Here is a 22,372-nt window from a genome sequence, read left to right as displayed (position 1 = left end):
TACATTAAGTTTTTTAAAGATTAATTACATCATTTCTATTGTGATTTAGGCACACAAGAATATCACAGAATATACAAATTTTTCAAAGATGCTAAATTCAAACATTAAATAAGTCATATTTGTTTCTCTGAAAGAGGTTTCTAAAATATACAAAAGTACGGTTATCATTTCAATTGTACATATATATGGGTGTGTAAAAAAAGATGATATTTACAATTTATTCACAACAATGTGTACAGTAAAACTAAGCAATTGGATTAAAAGTCCAGAAATTGGAAAAAACATAAAAATTTAAAAATGAGGAAATAAATAGCTTTTATGAAAACCCCTTCGTTGTGACACAAAATTGATACACAAAATTGATACATTGCATGTGTAGTTAAAAATTTCAAGAAAAAGACACTAAACAGGTCATAACCTGGTTCTAGGCACAAGTGACGTCTGTAAGATGGTCAGGCCAAATAATAACAGACAGGTCTAATAAAGCAATGTCAGAAACGTTCATTCGATCCATTTGACTGGCAAAGGTTTTTTGAGTTTGTAAAAAAACCACTTAAGATAACTTCTGGTGCAGTCCACTTACAAAAACAAAGTCATACTTTGACTGGACACAAGCAAACCTTATAAAACCAATACCTCTATATGGAATCTGTTTTGTGAGAGCATCCAATTGAATATTAATGTTGTACAGTGACGTGGGAATAACTGTCCGGTATTTCAACCAAACCAACGTTAAATAGTGATTACATTATTCATAGGCATCTCAAGGCTGTCTGTTTGGAACTGAACACCAACATGTGGTCTACAAAGACCAAAAAAGAGCATCAATTTCCTGATACCCTCTTGACCCTACCAGACAAAATACACAAGTACGAACAAAAAAATGGGAAAAAGGTTAGCGCAAGGTCAAAGTGCTTGATATTCAATGCCCAGTGATTGTCTCCGAGGCCAACTGCTAAGCACAGAATATATTCGCTTAGCAAAATAACAGGTTACCAGCAAAACATCATGCAATGTATACTGCATGAGACTGGATCTCAGCTATTTGTGCTCTTTTTCAGCTATGTAGCTTCCTCAAATAGGACCCTGATCTGCACCTGTGCTGGGTCAAGTGATCATCTCGGGCCCCTCCATGCCGCTGATTCACCGACCCTCTTGAACTGATTTGTCCTTACACTTCTCTATCTTCCCCCAAAGAAGGAGGGAGCCTTACATTATCTCAGGCTCAATAACCACTCCAATCCACCTGGAGTGCCCGTTGCCACGACGCAATAATAATATTTCCCCAGGTTTTGTTCTGAAGAAGGTATTGTTGTAGACTGAAGTAGGGAGGCTTTTATCTTTTCATCTTCAATTGGATAGATGTACATCCACTTCAGTTCAAGGCTTCTGATATTTATCTGATTTTCATTTCAGTAGTGTGCTCAGGGTTTTAATTTTTTTTTCTATGGTCATTTCCTGTTAGAAAATCTACAGTGTCAGAGAATAACTGGCAAAATGTGCCAGTTCAGTGACATATACACAAGACATGACCATTTTTGACACATTAATGACATTAAGTAACAATGTGCCTCAAAGAAATGTAAGCATTTTCCACTTTGTAACCATAAACAATGTTTTGCAGGGGATAAAAAGCTCACATATATTCCGTAATTGGGATAAAGATAGGTAATCTGTGTACTTTTAGAATATTTTCTGAACTAATTTAAAACGGTTTGTAGCTTGGGTGCCCTTTATGAGCACAAAATGACATAACATTATAATAAGCCTATACAATTAAAAGCTCAGGTATTAAAAAAAAAAACTTCATTCTGTACAAAACCATGTACAGTGGTTTAAAAAAAAAAGGAGCCGTTAGCTCTGGAGCATGCGTAAAGTGCGCATCAGGGCTGACAAAATGGCCGCCATTGTCTGGGCTTGACGGAGCAACAGTTGCATTGTGGGATCATTGAGGTTCTTCCCATGAGCCTCAGTAGCGGCAGAGAGGATGGAGCTGAAGTTGACTGCTACTTCTTTTGTCTGAGGGGGAAAATTAAAAATGACAAGATAAAAATGGTCACTTGTTTATCAACATGCAACAACATAGATCTATTACTAAACAAAGCCACATTTTGTGGTGTGTAATGGCTGTCCTTAATAGGGAAAGATGGTTGTGCAAGCATGTGCGCTGGCTTTACTCCAGATATCAGCTGTGAATCTTTAAGTTAATGTCAAGCAATGATATAATTTTTCATTGTTAAAAGAATGACCACATCTGATTTGATAATATGATACTTTGCCATCACATGACTGCGTCTTCTCCAAAATCTCACCTTGTTTCCAAGATTTGTTGCCTGCATGACTGACACCATGGCCTTCATCATCTGTTGTGCATCTGAGCACAGTCTTGCTAAGGTGTGCATGCTGCTGTTGATGCTCCTCACCAGTTGCTCCTCTGTTTGCCCAGCACTGCTAACCAACATCTTGGTATTGCTGGTGAACTCACGGACCTCGGAGATCAAGGAGTCCTTGGACAGCTTGAACTGCATCAGGCTAGGCACAGACTCCTCTGCTTGAATGCAATCTTGCAGCTCTACGATTAGGAGCTGGATGTCCCCCAGAGCCTCGGGGACGGAATGCTTCCCTGTGTACTCTTTGCTCTCCAGCTCTACAGTGTAGGTATCGGTAGTGGCCAGGTCAGAGCCCGAGCATGCACTGGATTTAGGGGACTTGAATGATGGAGGTGGGATGAAGTGCTCTGGTAGGGCTCTTGGTCTGGATTTCACTGGGGGTAAGGATACTGGGAGGGGAGGAGGTGAGGAGAAGTCATCTGAATCAGTACTGTCTCTATCATAGCCACTTGGACTTGGAAGAGGGACAGGAGAGGGGAGCACCTCTGATGATGACGAGGAGAGCGACTCATCTGATGGATACATGGCTTTTCTTGGGGAGGCTGGTGGATTGTTGGGTCTGGGAGGAGGAGGACGTTTGGGTAGGGATGCATGTATAGAACCTGGACCCGGATACTTTTGAGGTGAGGATGGGTAGGAGACTGGTCGACCTGATGCTCGTCCGAGAGACTGGCTCTGCCGGAGTTGAGGATGTGCTGATACGGTTGAATTGTCCGAGTCCTGAGACTTTGACCTGGACTCGTAAAGGGACACTCTACGACTGACTGATGAGCTTGAGATTGCTTCAATCTCTTCAGCATTGTCACTGATGTTAAGAGAATCTGGCCGCTGCAGGCCTCCAACAGATCGCAGTGATGAGGATTCTCGGAAGGTGGGTTCGCCAGATTTGTCTCGCTTGTGATCAAACATGGAAACATCATAAGAGTCTTTACGAGACAGTGACCTGAATGCCCTCAACGGTCTGGGCCTCCTTGTTTCCTTTTTCTCCTTCGTTGTTGAGGATGGCAGGACAGATTCCTCAGCTTTACTGCTCCCTTTTGAAAAAGGTTTTGAGCCCCTAAGGAAGGAAAAACTTCTTTTCGGAGACAACAACTTGGTGATGGATGAGGGGCTGGATGACGAGATAGAGTTTCTAAAACTTTGTTTCTCTTTTGGCGACAGTTGCATTGCTTCTGAGGATGGCGATTCTTTCTTTTTGATTGGCTTAGGGGGAGGGAGCGGAGCTTGCCTTTTGATCCTCTGTAACTCTGGAGTACCACTAGCTGAGAAAGTATTGCTTCTCATGATTGGCCGGATGCCTTCACTGACATGTCTCAGCTCTATGTCTCCAGATAATCGGGGACCAAGGGCAGTCTTAACATTTGGTTTTTGTCTTGTCTCATTATTTTCTATTTCTCCTGTTCCAAGGGTCCCATCCTTTTCTCTATCCGTATCCTGATGCATATCCCCATCTTCGCCAGGAGAGGTGATTCTTGACGAATGTTGATGCAGACCTCCTTGTGCAAAGGATGAGGACCGTTTTACTGACTTCACTGGTTCTTCAATCTTTCTCAGATATTCTCCATTTTCCTGATTTATCTTCAGGGACAGTGATCTCTGGACAGCCTTGGAATTCAGCTGGCCATTTTCATCCTGTCTTGCTTCGAATGGGAAGGATTTCTTGGCTAATCCTGGAGAATATCTCTTCCTTGGAGGAGGCACGGGTAAATTCTGGGAAGTCTTCTTCGGCTCTAATTTCTCAGAGGGCTCTGATGTATCAAAATCTCCACCAGTCAGACTATCCACGCTCTCTTGGCGTGACATCTTGGGTCTCACAGCTGGTTTAGGGGGCACAACTGGAGCAGGTTTTGCTTCAGGTGGCTCTGTTTTCAACTGAAAGGTTTGGATTTCTTCTTGAAGCTCACTCTTAGATTCACCTTCAGCATTCATTCCAATTTTGTCTTCACCAGCAGACACTGAGTCAGACAAGTTTTGTAGAGTCTTTACAGCACCAAATCCATCTCCATCAAGAGATCTGTCATCTCCACAGCTTTTGATATCAATGTTTGATCTTTCCTCATCCCTGAGATGCACGATTTCTTTTTCTTGACCTCCACTCTGTTCTTCATGTGCAGTTTGTTCAGTTTTTCTGAGATCTTCTACAACCATCGTAACTGCTCCCCTTTGATCTAGGTCACCAGGTTCCAGCTGGCAGAAGCCACTGTCTTGGCTGGAGGACATCATGCTGGAATTGATTTTCTGAGGTCTGCCTTTCTCCTGGGAAAGACTAGGGCGGGGTTCTCCAGCACTTGGGGATGCCTGAATCTTAGCAGGGGAACGTGGACTAGCCTTGACTGGTGACATTGTCCTTTCTGAAGCAGCTGATGCCTGCTGCTTGACAGGACTAACTTCTCTGGGACTGCATGTTGGAGTACTGTTATTCTTCTGTCTCTTTTCTGGTAGCTTTGTCTCAAGGGCTTTGATCTCCTGGCTTAGTGCTTTCCCTCCTGTCAAATTGATCATTACCGTAGTGCTGTAACGGCAATCTCCTGAGTTTTGTGCTTTAGCAGGAGATTTTTGTGGCGATGTTGGAGGAGAGGTTGCAGGGGATTTGGGTGGTGGGGGAACTATCAGCGAATCTATAAGCCCAATGTCAAAGTCTGAAACTGGAGGCGGTGGAATAACAGCGTTAAGCAATTCCTCATCAAGCTCAATTGATTCCACAAGTGGAGGGGGAGAGATGATTAATGAGGCTATAAGGTCATCTATACTATCCTCATTATCTACTTGTTCTTGATTGTCACTTGCTCTCTCTGGACCTTCAAGGGCACTGAGGTTAGGGCTGCTGCCATGTAGGGTAGATACACTGTCCGTATCCGATCCCAGGCAGGATGTCACAAGGTTAGGAGGACTGTCCTGATCTCGATTTTCTCCAGTCTGCTCTGGGGTCGGCGTTGGGTCCCGGTCAACAGATTCCATTGTCGACCTCCGACCTCCAATCATGCTGAAATAATCAGAGGGGGAGTGACTTGCACCCGGCTCATCTGTTACACCATTATCGATGATTTCAGAGGAGATGGTCTCATTTCCTGAATCTGACTCACATTCAGGGTCTCGGTGCACAGACCGTTCCAGAAGCTCTCCTCTCTGGTTGACGCTGACACTTATGGCGTCCAGGGCTGCAAGCTGGATGCCGTGGGCCTGGTCTGCCTTCTCATCCTCATCCAGATCTGGAGATGGGAGGTCAATGATGGACACTGGCACTGGGGAATCAGAAGTCCCTCTGACATGTTCTTGATGATCATCCATCTCAGTGTCAACTGAGTACACCCCAGACAGGTCTATTGGAGGGATCTCCACTTTTGTCTGTGAACATGGGGAGTCCTCTCCTGCTGAGCTGTCTGTAAATGACACCTGGGTAAGGTCTACAATGTCACTATCCACGCTTGAATTAGAATACGATGCAAAATTGCGGAAGGCCTCCATCTTTGAGTCCTTGTGATCTGCATCTTCACTTATTTCTGGGTTCTCCTCCTCTGACTTGATCTTTCTGCAATGAGCAAGAATCACAGAGTCCTGAGTTGTCAACATGGTCTTCTGTCCGACCACATTCTCATCTGGTGGGGATACCATGGTTGTACGAAAATCACTGTTTCCTTCTTCATCCCTTTTCCAAAGATCTGTGTCATCTTCTGTGACTGACTGGTGGATTTCTTTGACCGGGATCAAGCTGTCGTCATTGTAGATAGCATAATGGAGTAGCTTCACTTGCCCATTAGTTTTGTCCTCATCCAGAGGTGAATACATAGCAACTGAATCGCTCACATCAAAATGCTTGGTCAGCGATTTCCTGCATTCTGTCTTGCCAGCCTGGTCCTCTCTGGTTTCCTGGAAGACCTTCTCATCTGAGCCATCAATAGTCATCTCCAGCCTACTCTCCTGGGGTCTGGGACTGTCCTCTTGCCCACCATCTGGAGTCTTCATCTCAAACATGTCTTCCACCATGTCTGAGAGATGGGCAAGGTCTAGTGATTTGTCACTCCAGGAGGAAGAGGAGATGGTGCTGGTGTCGGACTTGGACAGGTTGCTGGTGTCTAGCGAGTTGTTTGCATTCCTGTGGAGGGCCTGGTCATCTTCTTCCTCCTCCCTCTCTTCATAGATGGTAAAGGACATGACGGCTCCATCAGGCTGACCCCCAGCTGCTTCCAGAGGATGGTACCGTCCTTGTGACTTTAATCTAGAAAAAAATACCAAGTCATTACTGTCAGACATCGATCAAAATGCATGCTGCTTAAACAGCAAGATATTTAATTAACTTGTTTAACCCGAGCAACTATGAATCCTTCAAACTTCTAGTCTTGGTGAGACATGATTTGAAGAATTAAAAAAGAAAGAATGAACAAATATTTCAACCCATAACCTCCTGCTTACTCATTCACAAGTCTTTGCCACTCAAACACCAACCGTGCCCGGATCGGCAGGCCAATTTAAATTAATGTGGCATTGGGTGCCACACTAATCAAGCCACCTGATAGAACCGTGAAACCTACCTATTGATGTAAGCGACATCCTCCTCATACATCGGCGGTCCCATGGACAGGTCAGCGAGGTACTCCCCTTCCCCCACCCGACTGATATCCCAGTCACTCTGCCCACCCTCCTCCTCTGAGCCACGGATCAGCTCAGACACTAGATCGTTGGGGTAGTTCCACTCTGCTAAGATAACACGGTGTTTGCTGTGGTAGGCTGGCGCTGCATGATGACAAAAAGCAGACAATTACAAAATAAGCAAATATAACTCTTGGAAATGAATTTTGTCGGGATTTCAACTGATTGTCTTCATTCCTAAAGGTGTTTACATGCATGTCAAGTAAAATAGTGTCAGCCAACATGTTGTGTACTACTTTCAATGAGATACTGTACATTCGCACTGAAAATGAAACAGGTTTGAAAATCAGCATTAATACAACACCACAATGAGTTATTTGGCAATCATATTTCACATATTCTGTAGAGAATAATATCCTAGCGCTACATTTTATATGAAATTGGATAGGGTGCTTTGAAGCCTTTGATATTAAAAGTAGATGGCCTAGCAGAAAGTCTAGAGAATTACTATCAGACAGTAAGTGCTTAGCATGTTCTGTGTGAATTTTCGTATCCACTTTCAAGCTGGTGGAATTAGATTATTCTGGGGAGAGTATGAAGTGAAACCCACCTTCTATTTCTTGTGAGTGTGAGTAATGGGATGGCAGTAGAGATCGGCTGTTATCAACAAAGAGTCTGTAGTAACCGTTCACCAGAGTCACCATGTCGTAACCGTCATCATGAGTTAACAGTAGCACGATCGGCTGTTGTGAAAACAAAGTTCATTAGTCAGATATGTTATCTAGTCAAACACAAGTCAATCACAAGACATATCACAAGGCAATCACAAGACAATCATAAGTCCGCCACAACTAAAACTTTTAGCCACATCACAGCTGTTCCCCTGAATTTGCACACACCCATACTCATTCTATAGTTGTAAGGACCATACACCCAATAAACGATAGTTGTTGTGGGGACAACAGATGCTGTGGGGACAGTAGAAAGTCCTCACAACTAGATCCAAATTTTTCTAACACGTTTCTTGCACACCATATACAATCTATTCAATCAAGTCAACTAAACAATTTTTCTAAGTGAACATGTACTAGTTTGTTTATTCTGGTAATCCTTTAAACTCATTGACTTTTTTCTGTCACGGCCTATAATCACAGCATACGTTACAGGGGTTCTCATCATTTAACAAGACCTTTATTTACGATGAAGTCCGACAAACTGAACATCCGACTGCAACAGACCTTTTCGTTTTTGACGTGTAGCTCTACTCGTATGCAGTCACCGCTGATCATCAGCGGGATCAGCTGGATGTCGGTCACCTGACTGAAATCAGCCAATAGTGAGGTCACATTGTCCCGTAAGCTGATGACCTCAATGATACCGCATTTAGGGCCAACAAGCACCGTGCAATTGTAGTCTGCTAACCTGTCACTGTGAACATCTGTCTGCTAGAGGAAAAAAAAGGAAAGATAATTTACATTGAATGTCTACTGAATTTTGGCTTAAACATGATCAGTATTTGAGTCTGTAACACATCAAATCTTAAGTCTATCACAAGTGGGTCACAAATAATGGGATGAATTAAAACAAAAAATTGTAAGCCTTTTTCACAGATCTTTTGGATAGCTTGTGACTTGAATTGAGACTGAAGGATTGGTGATTGATTGAAATATCAAGCGAGACATTGTAATAAAGGTGGCATCAGGAGAAGTGTGAGCCAGGAATCAAATTCTTGTTTTTCTATATAAGATTTGTGAATGTGGGGATATAAACAGTCAACAGGTATAACAGTCAACAGAGTAGAGATAATTACCACCATGGTGCCAGTGAAGTACATCCCTCCAAACGACCTCAGGTCACAGACTATTTTCAAGTAGTGCAGCTTGGCTTGCAACTCAGTCAGATGCTACAAGAAGAGAAGTATGTTCTTAATAATGTAATTGAAAGTGTAGTCTGATGCAATTACGACTCAAAAGTATTCTTTTTTTTTTGGTGTCAGCCTTTGGACTCCATGCAGAAACAGAAGATGGCATGGTATAACCTATATACGAGGACCATGGATAGACAACACAGGTTCAGCACAACTACGATGCAAAGTGTGTCTTGCGCTCTTTATCATTTTTATTATTGGGGGCAGAGGGCTATTGCGCCGAGTTCATGGCATTCATGCATACCTTTTGGCCTGGTGCACACAGGCACTGGCTTTGCTTGATGTGTTGGCTGATCAGCCTCTTCAGATCCTTGGCTTTCATCTTCTTGGCCACGGATGGGGGCAGGAATCGCTCAATTCCATCTTCTTTCCTGCAAAGACATGACAGAATAAGAGACTGAATTTATTGGTTGGATCAAGTATCCTGAATTGTCATTAATTGGTTTATATTGAACCAATAAAACTTCCTTTTACTGAAACTTTGCAAAAATGGTATCAAAACTGTGCCAACCATTGTTGGCAAGTTTAATAGGAAATAAAGACTTCATTTAATCAATCTTTCATAGAGAACTATGTTTCTGAAGTTCTATCTACAAAATTGAAGTTTGTAAAATTGGATTTTAAAGAAGGGCATGTCATGATGGGTATTGGACATGATGGATACTCAGTGTTTCAAATTTGAAAGGAAAATTCAAACAAACTGGAACAGAATGCACAGTAAAATGAACAGTCAAGGTTGGGACATTTCTGAGGCTCAGCTCAGGCAGTTGATGAGAAATATCAAAATACATCTCACACAGACAAGAGAACAACTGTGCTGAAAAACTGATCAATGAATGGGAAAACTTCACTTTACAAACTGCAGTTGAAACAAGTAATGGCACACATGAATACAAAAACTGGCTAGCGAAAAGTTGACAACTTACTCTAATGCTTTCAAGGAGACCTTGGCAGAGTGCTTGCTGCTCAAGAAGTGCTGCTGTATTTGCAATGCAGCCAAGCGCACGGCTTTATCATTGTCCAGTTCACCCATGAATCGTTCGTTGATGATGTCATTACAGCACTGCAGTTCAAAATGGAGATTGAATGGTTAAAGGACAAATAGATGGCACAGGAAAACAACTGAAGAATGGCAAAAGTTTGAACAGTACACACTGTTTTGTACCAATGTTTTGTACTGAACAGAAAGCCCAGGGTACCACTCGTCCCCAAGCTTGTACAAACCTAACACATCTGGGTGATGTATCAGGTGCGCATGAGTGATTTTTGTACTGCACATTCATTAGTTTATGATTTATGTGAGTCCACTCATAATTTCTAAAACAAAAGGTCGCATGAACATTTCTCAACTGAAGAAATATCGCTATTCCATAAATGTAATACATTCTATGACATGTTCTTGTGGTAACCACAGAATGTTCTCAATAGGCCATGTGTCTGTGATCACAGGCTCTTCTCAAGCGAATAGGTACAAACACACAGAAATTGAAGCAAAGGCTTGATTATAAGTAGAACAAATTAAATAAAATCTATTTTGTTTATCACAAGAGCATTCTATATCAACTTGATCATTTCTAAGGACTCACTTGCATGTAGAAGTAATCAAAGGCTTTAGGGTCCTTGCTGAGAAGGTCGTAGGCATCTTGGGGGGCAAAGGTCACTCGTAGAAGGCACTTCCAATTCTGACTACCAGGCCTGCTGGCAATCTGAAGGTGAAGTGAGAGAAAACGTATACATATGTATAGCCACAGAGCCTGCAAAACGTACATAACTACAAAGTTGCACTTCCTGTGGTATTTTCGGGATTTGGACTATAAAATTGCTATTTTTCGAGCAATACAAAAGTTTTATTCACTTTTGAATGAGATATGAAACAAAAAACTCTGCACATGTCTATTTATGGATTATTTACGGTACAAATTTTAAACTATTTGCAGCACGACAATAATTCAATTCATAATTTTTTTTGGGTGAAATTTGTGCGTTATGTGCGCAAAATAAACGCAAAATAAATATTTTCAGTTTCAGGGGGGAATATACTTTCTGTTTAAATTAAACATACAAGTTGAAAATTTGTTTGGAGAACAAAATTAAGTAGATTGAAGAGCATGGGTAAAGAAACTTTTAAGACTTCCTGAACGCGAATTCTTGTGCACATGAACTAAAAATGACAACAGAGTTGCAAGTAAATCATGAGTCAAGTCACAAGTGACAGAGGATAAACAATTCCTTGGTCATAGGTCATTTGAATATGATGAGCACCTTCTTATACAAAGTGCACTGGCCATAGCAAACCATGTTTCCGGGAACTTTTTTCCAAATAACAAAATGTGTCTGACTGAATGTTTTTGTTACCTGGATCAGTGTTTCATCTTCCTGAAGTATCGTGAACTTGTTGGAGCATTGCAAGTCCTCCATGTTTTGAACCACCAGGGAGAAATGCTCCATGCTTTTGAGGGCCAGTTTCTCCTTCAGATTCCTGAGCACTTCCTGTAGTTTTGAAAAGACGATTGTGATGTGTTCTGTCTAAGCTAGACGTTTATGATCATATATAAACAATTTTTAGTTTTCAGTTTCTTTTCAGATTTGTGATCCTACATTGGTCTTAAAACATACTGTAAAAGTTTCAGGTCAAAAACGGGTGGATATGCATTATGACTAAGACCTGACACAACGAAATATCAGAAACTATCAAATAAATCAAATTATAAATGTAGCAACAATTTGATACACGTAGAATATAACTAGAAATGACATCTAAAAGATGGACTAGTGTTCTGTGAAAGTGTCGTCCATCACTACAACACATGTGATGAAATCCATTAGCTTTGCAATCAGATACTAATCACAAAATGGAATCTGCAGAAATTAATGTATTCTTGTGGAGGTTCTTATCTTTGGTGATCCACTGATCTTTGATTTGAGGGCAGAGAGATAGAAAGAGAGTGTCTTACCTTGACTGATGTCTTGTTATCATACTTGAAGGACTTAGTCTGGCCATTCTCCAGGTAGACCTTAAGGACACTTGGTAGATAGACAAGGCTTGGCGGTGATTTACCCTGCGGATATAATTACACAAGACATTAGTACAAAATTGCCTGATCTGCAGGTGCAGAGTGTGAAACAAATTACACAGGATGCATAGAAGGTTAAACTCCTCCAACGCGACGACAACTCAGGTACTCAGGAACAGTTGCAAACCATGTCAGACTTGCCAAAGACAATCAATAAAATTGAAAAGTAATGATTTTTTTTGCTGAATCATTACTGTTGGCATGTCAATACAGCAGGTTCCTTTCAAAAACAATTCTATTGGAAAGATTCTGTAGAACAAACCTTTGCACAAATGCCGCAAATCAAATTGCAATTCTTAAAAGTAATCATAGGTTGTGGGTGCATGTACATGTATACATGTACATGAATTGAAAGGGAAGCTGCAATAATGACGTACTGATAGAAATGGAGCTTTCTGAACAGCTCTATGTAGGAGAGCTTTCTGCGAGGAACAGAGAAATCTGCCAACTCATTGTTGGTATCAATTCATTATAGGTTATTGAAGGTTGTGAAAGTACGCAAGTCAAAATACTAAATATAGCACTGCATCTTCCCCCTTGGTCACTCACCGGAGCCACAGCAGCAGCTTTGACATTATCAGCAAAGCGAACCCTGGAGGGCTTGGACTTGAGTTTCTGCTTCTTGTTGGCACTAAGGAAGGAGGACTTGAGGCCCGTCTTGTCAATGTAAGGCTGGATTACTGTCAGACGGATGACTTCTGATGATTGCCTATTCACAAAGGAAAAATAAATGTAACAGAAAATAATGTAACAGAAAATGTTTGCTTAGCAAACAGGTTACCGGCCAGAAAGTCATGCCAGAATGTATAGGGCTCATGACTGGTTCCCAGCTGTTTTTCACTTAGCACATAAAGCTGCTAAGCAATATTTTCTGCTTGGTAGCCCCATGAAATCAAAGCCAGCTGCTGGTCTTATTTTAATTGCGCAAATTTCATTTACTTGCTTGCCCCCCCCCCCCCCCCCCAAATGATTTTCCTACCTACATGTACCTACATGTACCGGGGTACCTTGATAATTGTTTTGGGTTTTACCGTTGACACACTATTTTTTTTCTCAGCCTTAGCATTTTGGTTTGTGCTCACATCCTTTAGCTAGGGAGTATGTGCTTTAATACAAAATGCGTGTTGATTGTCTTTGTTGGCACTGTAGGTACAGAACAATTGCACATGCTGAGTTTGATACACAGAGCCGTATATATCATTATTATTATTTGACCAAGCAACATACTGTGATCACAAATGACATCAATATAAAAGAAAACACTTTTCAGAACAGAAAACAAAATCATTAAAAGAAATTTGGATTACAGCTTTTCAGAACACTTATTTCACTATCAATTCTTACAAGTTAAAAACTTCTTTTCAATTTTTTTATTTAGCCACACTAAAACAGCCAAGGCAGTAATGATTGTCTACAGGAACACCATTCAAGACTTGTTCAATCAAAAGGAAGAAGCCCCCGGGTCTTTGACCATCGATTGCAAGTGTGCAGGTGACGTTACTGTCTTGTAATCACATCAACCAATCATAACATCCCGATGGACATCTGTTGGATCTGCCCCATTTCAATTTTAATCTTGTATATTACACATGGCTGTCTATCTCAGGGGAGTATGACCTAAGAATGTGATGTTCACACGTTTAAACATGTTTCACGAATAATTACAATGTTTTCAAATCTATTTAATTTACAAAACCTTAGAAGCACCGCAGTGCTTGACTGGGCCTACATTTGGTTACAGTAGTTAGTTTTTTACTTTTTCAATGACTGCCCGCTACGTCAATCATTGTTGATTTAACGTGTCAATCACGCCAGTCTGCAGACATATAATGGGCACGCGTCAGCCTTTGTGAAATGGCTAAACGTTAAAACGTTTAAACCGTGTTTATATTTTTTGCCAAACCTTTACAAAATTAAATGCAAAGTCACATCCTTAGTGTGGCCTAGTGGTTAGGGTTCGTGCCTCATGATAAGATGGTCAGGGGTTTGAATCCAGCTGCTGGCAATGTATTGTGTCCTAAGGTAAAGCACAGACCATCGCACTTTGGGACAGGATGCTGCCATACTACCAGTCACGAATGCAACCATATCTGTTGTAAAAGTTACAATACCTGATTCTCTCTATGATGTAAGGCCCGTCCTTCATCTTGACATCTTCACCATTCAGTCGCAGGATTTTGTCACCTGGTAGAAGCTTGCCCACTGAAGGTCCACCTGAAAAAAAATGAATATGATTAATAACCGGTTATCAACAAGGGAGCTAATACTCAAGAAGAAATGTTGATAAACAGTGAGACAAATGAAGTAAGCGGGGCACATACATCGTACATGTACATGCACCTTAAACAGATACTGCTCAATACCCCCACAACCAATACTGTGCTTCAAAAAAAAAAAGAAAAAAAGGGGAGAGCACTTCAATGGATAGTTACTGGTGATGAATTGTCAATTAACCAATAATCATGCTCTCCCCAGTACCCATGAGGCAAAAACTAAAGAAATTTCAAAACGCAAAAGAAATGTCCATCACAAGCCAAGATGACTCATTAGGCAGGCGTCTATCTTCTGTTTCCTTGCCATGAAACGACTCAGAACATTTCTATTCCCTACCCCCCCCCCAACTCCCCATATTGGATGCCAATCCATTGCAGTTTTCTCCCTACCTCAAGCTGGTAGCCAAGGACACAACATCACAAACCCTGACCACTAAACCACCCCCCTCCTCCTCAAAATAGCAATCCCCTCTATATTTCACAGATGTCTGGATCACCAAGTCAATTTTCATGGACAGAATATGGAATGCACTGAGCCAGCGCAAAATCACCGTTTCTAAATTTACCTCCAATTGAAAATTCCATCTCAAGTCATGAGCCATATGTTATTTCCCCTTACCCACTGAAAATACCGGAAAAAAACACCTCACCCAATGTTGACAAACTCATTGGCAATCAGCAAATGTGAAGTATGATGCACATAGCCCATAGCATCCACCCTTCAATATTTCCTGAGTGCCCAGAACCGTATCTACAAATTACTCTAAGGTAATGTAAACTAATATCCTGAAAACTCTGCTTCCCATTAGGAGGAAAAAATAATTCAAGGACTGCATTTATACCAGATTTATGACCAGCACATCAGCTTGACAACTAATCAGTGAATGTGTGTCAAGCATTATGAATCCATCTCAAACGAGTTTTCGCGTGCACTGATAATGTATATTAATTCCCATCAGAATATGATTTAAGGTATTACTTAAGAGGATGTGCCACATTATTGAATGCACGCATGCTGGTAATGTTCATATAGTACTTAAGATACTCAAGGTTTGTCAGCAGTGTATGGCAACTGCAATACTGTAACTTCACTGAAGGAGAAGTGGAATAAGCATTTGGGTGTGTGTGAGAAAATCACTGCCTTCTAGGTAATAAATTTCAATGAAGCTTCAATATCTCTCATGTACGTGTATCTATAGAGCTAAGGCCAGCCAGTAAGTAGTTGCTTAATGACTTTGGACATACGGTACAGGGCCGCTCTATCCACAAGCGTGCAAGCATAAATTGAGTCTTGGCATTATCAATCAAATTTTGAAATTATGGTGAAAGTTCAGGTGGCTATTACTGGGACACTTCCATGTCTGAAGGCCCATCACACATGCATTTTGTATTATAACCGAAGGTGAGTGCATTGTGTGACTAATAAACAAATCAAGCTTTGGTGCATCCCAGTAGTGGAGGAAAGCCAGCCTAGTAGTAATCGTAAAACATGGGCAACTTGGATTGGTCCATAATGACAACATTTTAGGGGTGGAAACAGTTGTGAATCCACCATTGTTGACCAAAGTTTACATGTTCCAATTCATCAAATAGTTAGCCTACATTTTTTAAATTAATTTATATTTTTTTATTGAAATGAAGCAGTCAAATTCTTCAGTAAACTTGACATTTTACCATTTGTACCCAGAATACGGCATCATTACAGCTTACTCATTGGTTCACAACAAATATTGCATATTGTGAACTAGGCCAATCAGAAAACAGGTAAAGTACATTTGTAGAATTGGCATAGCGCAAGGCAACCAGTACACAATCACAAGCAGTTCGGGCCTCGTATCTCCTAGTCATATGCATGTATAATATGAGGTCGTGAAACATGCAGGCAACATTGTACCACAGAATACAACAGGGCTCACTAAAACAGTCAATCTGTGTATTGGTTTACAAGTAAATGAACATTTGCACAAAGGTTGAGGAGAGTTTGTCTTCACATTGATCCAACAATTTTTAACTGATATTTCAAGACATCATATAAAAGAAACCAACTAGTGTTCCACGTAATCATTCTACTAGTAATTTCATGCAGTAACCCATGCAGAAAATGTGTCATTCCTTTGACAACAGGACATTTCAACTTCAGGTTGAAAAAAAAAGAAAAAAAAAGACAGTTTCACGGCATTTGTTTGCTGAGCGTGATGCTGCCGGGCCCTGATTTCAACATTTCCGGAGTAATTTCACAGACTGCCAAATGAACACGGGTAACCACACTGGCCAATAATTACACACACCATTTATAGCAATCCACAGTGTGCATGGGGGATGCTTCACTTAATATCTTAATATCTTGCAATACATGTATATTAAACATCTCGAGTTTCTTTTACTTTTTCTTTCCCTTTTCAATTGAAATAAATCATTCAGTTCTCATCAAAAAATGTATGTAGACAGGGCTTTGGATTTGACAGCTCCTACATTTCATGTACAGTGTACATGAATGTTATACTTTTGTTTCAGTTGAATGTGCTTTATGAAAACAAGGAAGTGTCAAACAATCATTTTTTTTAATAACAATAGAAATAATGAGAACGTGAGAAGGTATTTTTTACCGTAAATCTACGAGCATATAGAAACCAACTTGCTAGAAATGAAAACTGTTTTTAAAAAAAATGTGATATTCAATCACAGAAGTAGAAAGTATTTTAATGACATCAGTTGACAACAGTAAAAAATGAACACCTGTCCTTTTTAAAGGTCTGAAAATGAATTTAATGAAAACAATTTTTTTTTCAGCTGCATGTATGTACACGTACACATTTGAAAAACAAAAACATCTGGATATTTGCTTTAACAATTATTAAAAAGCAAACTCAACACTCGCATATGTCCATTATGCAAACATACATTCTAAGCCAAGTTGTCTTTCGGTCAAAATCAATCAAGTTACTGTTTTCAACAGTTTAAAATTCCCAGCCTACATAAAGCAGGATTGACTGGCTGGGACTGTTTAATTAACTGGATACAGCTATGCTTTGAAGTTTGACTGTAGTTGATTGATAAGCCAGCTGTGCCCATGACTTGCCTGCTTTGTCTGTTGACTGAATTTGACCAGTCACGGTGCTTGATTGACATACTGTATGATCTGACTGTTGTTCATGTTAGATATTTTTTTCTTCTCGAATTGTTTTCAATGGTTTCAACTGTATGGCATGATTGAATTCAAAGATTTGCATGGATCCTTCTTCCATGATATTCCATGACTAATAGTTTCACCACTGCTTACAATTAAAAATGGTCCAAGAAAAAAGAAAGAGCCTCCCCTCCCCTTGGACATAATATCTGGCTATGGTTTCTTCGGTCTTGTGACTATTAATAACAGCTCCTTGGAAGGGATACATCGTGTGCGTGCATTGGTTTGTGTGTGAAAGGCATGAAGTACCGGTACGCACAATTACTTTATTTCTGAGTCGGTGAAACCCATTTTGACTTCACTTGAGTGTCACGCGCACTGCAGTTTTACATTCTGATCACAAAAGTCTCTGTCTGTAACCGAGTGAAGTCTGCTGCGTGCATGCACTTCATGCGCATGTGAGCATAAAGCAAATTTGACATTTAACAAAACATTAGCGGGAGTTAAAACGTGTTCAAACCCTGCAATGACGTCATCAATTTGTTCTCGCAATTGCTTTTCGCACCAAGAATGAACCAGCCTTGAGGAGGTTCTTGCCATTGCTACTTTTTTACCGAAGTCAACTGTTGCACATGCATCACTTGTCAACTTACTTCACTTCGAACTTTACTTATAAAAACAATCGTTCAGACCCACAAATAGGAAAGAAAAATCAAAGTTGGCCTAAGGCGAGTTCAAAACATAATTACCGTTTGGGGTCCTAAAAGTACCTAATGCCTTCTGCACTCACCTTCTGTGACTGATCTGACAACCACAGGTTTCTCACTGCCTGCGATGAATCCAAAGCCTAGCATCCTGTCCCGCTGTAATGTCACTTCTCTCTCAACTGGAGGGATGTCCTCCACATCATATGGGTCCTCCCGAGTGGTAGTGCAGGTCACATGACTAAGGAGAGATAGAGAAAAAGAGAAAACCATGTATGAAAAGTTCAGATGCAATTGGGACGTGCCGAATATACCAAAGATTAAAATGTTCAATCACCCAATGAATGACATGTTTTTACAAACTTTTGTAAAGATAAAAAGCATCCACGATGTTATTTTAATCCTGTAAGTTGCATGGTTATATTGTTTGTCAAATGCAACAATTTTGTGGAAAGCCACTTTACACGCATTGAGAGCTTTTGTGTGGAATATTAGCTCAAATCTCTTCTTTAAACTCTGTCAAATATCAGCCATTCTGCTACCTCAAAAAAAAAAAGTTGATACAAACATGTACATGATGCTCTTTACATTACTTTAATAAATTTTCAACAATTTTCAACAAGTGCAAGTACATGCAAATATTAATCAGCAGCCAGTTTAGCCTGGCATTTATGTACAACTTGTGGGAGGGGAGGAGGTCACTTTTTTATAGTTAACATCCTGAAGCACAGTTCACAATCAGCAACAAAATACATGCAAATTGCTATCGCGCCAGGATCATTGCGATCAGTCATCCATCAATTTAAAGGCATTCAACAATTTCACTCAGTAGCGGCAAAGACATTATGCAAATGTACGTACGTCTGCGTACATGCACCGGTACATGCATTTTGTCTGTGGGAAATCGACTGGTTTGTAAATTGCCTGGGCAGACGGGCTAAATTAATAAAGTGCAAGTCTCCCATAGATTTGTAGATACATGTATGAGACCCTTTTGTTATTATGACTGCATGGTTTGGTGATAAACCAAATTGCTTTCGGACACATTTTCAGATAAGCAGGGTACAGACTAATTTGGTGACAGCCATTTTCTGAGGTAGCAACAGGCTCGCACGAGTCGCGATCAGGTAGGACGCACCCACTCCGGGCTCCTTCAGACAACAGAGTTACCAAAATGCACGCGCACGTTGTCTTTAAGAACGCATACATACATGCGCGCGAACGTGGTGCCACCTCAAAAATAGCTTCTAAATTTGTTCTCTAAATTAGTCCATAGTAAGCGAATCACCTGTACTTTTTTACATGATGAAATTGAAAATAAAACTGAGAATGTACTGGAATTGTATTGTTTCTTACATGAGCAGCAATATCTTGTTAACACTGGGGAGGGAATTTCAGAAGGGGGGTGAATGATATACACCTGTACCATATACATGTGGGTTTAAGCCCATGGGCTGGCAAAAGTCCAAAATACGGCCAAGTTCTTGGAGCTTCAAGCCAAAGGCCTACAATTCGGGCAATGCTCATAACCAATAGTATTTTAACTGTCCCGTTCAAAATCCTTCCATGCACAATTTGGAAAAACACTTCTCTCAACATTTCACTGAACCTTGTGATTAACTCAATGCAAGTTTCACCCTGCGATTGAATCTGATAACCTTTTCCTTCCAAAGATCTGGTACATGCTGTTCCAGAACACTTCAGGCCTCAAGTACAAATTCAAGGTCCTCCTGAGCATTCAGGCACTACTACCTTCAACCACTTTTCTCCAATGGCAATATCTTGAAGTGACGAGCAGTGATGCCTTGGCATGCCACATGTATACAGAAACGTGAATGCTGGGACATTCATGCTTTATTAAACCACCTGTCAGACCGACAGCCCCATTCATTCATCAAGTCAAGTCATCTGAGCTATCTGGATCTTAGGAATTTCAATTTAGAAGTGGAAATTCTAGCGCATTGTGCACGCACACGTCCACCTTAGTTTACCTGTTCAGTACGTCATAGACTTTACATAACTGCACTCTCGAGGAGAAAACAGGGCCTGAAAAGCCAGTTTTGGGGAACCATTTTGAAATAAAAATATTGAAGATGCTCTGTGGCTTAGCTAACATGAGAGTTGTGTCTTTCAAATTTGTCAGAAGAAATGCAGTAAAGTCATTTTTGGAATTCAGCAATTAATGGAACTAGATTGTGTTAAGGTGGAGTTAGAGGACAATGGGTTTGTATCACTAGGACAGGCATGATTAAACCTTTTATGCAGTCATTGTTACTCAATTAAAATACCTTCTGAGGTACCTGCAATGCATTAAGGTCGATTAAACCTGAGAAAATAAAGAAAACCAAGTATTTGGACACAAAATGTGCACTGAAAAGTATTTGCAAAAAGACACAGATTCAGAATCAATACATTATTTTGCGTAGTACATGTACATGTCTTTCATCATTTCCTATCACTCATATTTCTACTCATTTGAAGTACAGCTGTATTCAGTCAGTGAAACCTTATGCTTAGACTTACATGTATCATGGAGGAATAATAATTCCTCCATCGACCTAGAAAGCTTAAACTTACAAAGATGTTGCACACTACTACATGAACTTGGGGGAGGGGGGGGGGGACCCCTGATTTGTGCCAAGTAAGCAGGCCTGCAGTACACATAACCACTGACTTGATCAGCTGTACATGTATGTAAATGCAATAAGATCACGCACGGTGATCCATGATTGCGCCAATGTACAAAATGTAATACCCGGTACATGATTTGTCTGTCGCCATCAGGCAGTCCGTGACAATCATGCCTTTCCGCAATCTTCTATTTCTTGTCCTGACATGTCTATATCAATACAGTCCTACCATTCTTCATTATTTTTAGGCTTTTGTTTAAATGACAAAACAGAGATGGAAGTCTTTTCTCATCAATATCACTACAAGAAAATATTGTAAGAGCAGGGCATTATAAAGGTAATGGAACACCAAATACTGAAGTAACAACACTCTGTGAAAATGTGCTGTCAACAATCATAAGACAGTTTTACATTTTCGTCCTTTCTTTTTCTAAGGGAGACATATGTCCTCTCCTCTAAATCTCCTCTTTAAGTGACAGTCCCCGCAGGCTCTGACACGGGACAATGAAATCAACATCTCAACTGGGAAAGTCCATGAGGAGGAAACTGAAGAAGGACTGGCTGGCTGGGGGCCGATGATCCCTGCATCTCACCATCCAATCAGGGCATTAACGCCTCACCAGTGAGATAAACAGGGTTTTACCTTACTCCGTAAAGCCATTTTGTATATGATCTCCTTTGACATACTGACAAGATTACAGAACTTATTGCAGTTATCCCCAAAACAAGTGTTGGTGACGCCACAGGGTCCTTGGGGATTTTCCGAGTTCAAAATTTTTCTTCAGCATGTTTAGCTTGACTATTTAGTTGGATCCAATCTTAGTACATATAATCTTCTACACATTTAAATGGGTATAAATTCACTGATATATTTACAAAATAATTTTTATCCGTACAATGGAATTGATGGTGGGAACATATTGTTCTTTTGTGAATATTTTAGCTTTCATTGTTATGTGTTGAACGATTGTTGCACAATAATTAAGTGATGCTCTTTTGGCCATAAGAAGTTTATTTGCAAATAAAGTGTGAAAATTAGTTGATGTAGTTCTTACTTGATGTAGTATCGCTTTCCATTCTTGTCCACAGCCTCCTCCCAGCCGTAGGGTAGGAAGTCCCCCTTGGGTGACCAGCAGGTGGGCGGTGGGATCCACTGTGATATCCTGTTGTTGTGACTAGAGAAATCCAAAACAAAAAAAAATTGCAATCAGTCACAATCCTAGTCTTATTTGATTGATCTGTTCAGCGAAACTTTTTGGTAACGCATTTGGGCCTATAAAAGTTCAGTGATTAACATTTTCCAAACATTGGTTTTGGCTTCTGCTTTGGCTTCCCGGCACCTGTCTTGAGGGTGCACACCGGTAAACTTGCCAACTCAGGCCAAATCGTGATTTACATGCCATCACTTTTACTCTTAATAGGGAGTGTTGTGGCCCCTTCACTTGAGGGTTTATAGAAATGAAGGGGCCCAGCTCTAAAGCAGTCTTTGAGGTTGTATTTCTAGGAAATTTGGAATGAATTTGGACCTGAAAGTTGCTCTATTTTGCAATGGAGTGGAGGGATCTTTTTCAAACAGTGATGGGATTCAGGACAACATTTATGAGTGATCAAAGTTTCTGGACAGGAAAAACATCCACAAGTTATTGGTTACTCCCCCACA

General features: G+C 40.6%; 1 protein-coding gene across 2 annotated transcripts in view; it reads right to left on the bottom strand.

Moving 5' to 3' along the window:
* The window catches only part of LOC119728774, a 35,498-nt gene continuing 13,126 nt past the window's right edge, over positions 1–22,372 (bottom strand). The window contains exons 3-17 of one of the 2 annotated variants that reach the window (XM_038201155.1): positions 21,768–21,887; positions 18,169–18,323; positions 14,090–14,192; positions 12,528–12,687; positions 11,859–11,963; positions 11,260–11,394; positions 10,491–10,610; positions 9,831–9,967; positions 9,149–9,275; positions 8,788–8,880; positions 8,216–8,419; positions 7,588–7,720; positions 6,920–7,121; positions 2,313–6,606; positions 1–2,019 (exon numbers count right to left, since the gene is read on the bottom strand). In XM_038201155.1, the coding sequence (XP_038057083.1) occupies positions 1,855–2,019; positions 2,313–6,606; positions 6,920–7,121; positions 7,588–7,720; positions 8,216–8,419; positions 8,788–8,880; positions 9,149–9,275; positions 9,831–9,967; positions 10,491–10,610; positions 11,260–11,394; positions 11,859–11,963; positions 12,528–12,687; positions 14,090–14,192; positions 18,169–18,323; positions 21,768–21,887 (6,253 nt within the window). In that variant the 3' untranslated portion in view covers positions 1–1,854. Of the gene's footprint in view, positions 2,020–2,312; positions 6,607–6,919; positions 7,122–7,587; positions 7,721–8,215; positions 8,423–8,787; positions 8,881–9,148; positions 9,276–9,830; positions 9,968–10,490; positions 10,611–11,259; positions 11,395–11,858; positions 11,964–12,527; positions 12,688–14,089; positions 14,193–18,168; positions 18,324–21,767; positions 21,888–22,372 lie in introns of both variants that reach the window. The other variant, XM_038201154.1, reaches the window with a different exon arrangement.

Source organism: Patiria miniata, unplaced genomic scaffold (genome assembly GCF_015706575.1).
Source record: "Patiria miniata isolate m_02_andy unplaced genomic scaffold, ASM1570657v1 HiC_scaffold_20, whole genome shotgun sequence".
NCBI lineage: Eukaryota > Metazoa > Echinodermata > Asteroidea > Valvatida > Asterinidae > Patiria > Patiria miniata.
The sequence above is the reverse complement of the archived record's forward strand: the minus strand, read 5'-3'. Positions and strand labels throughout refer to the sequence as shown.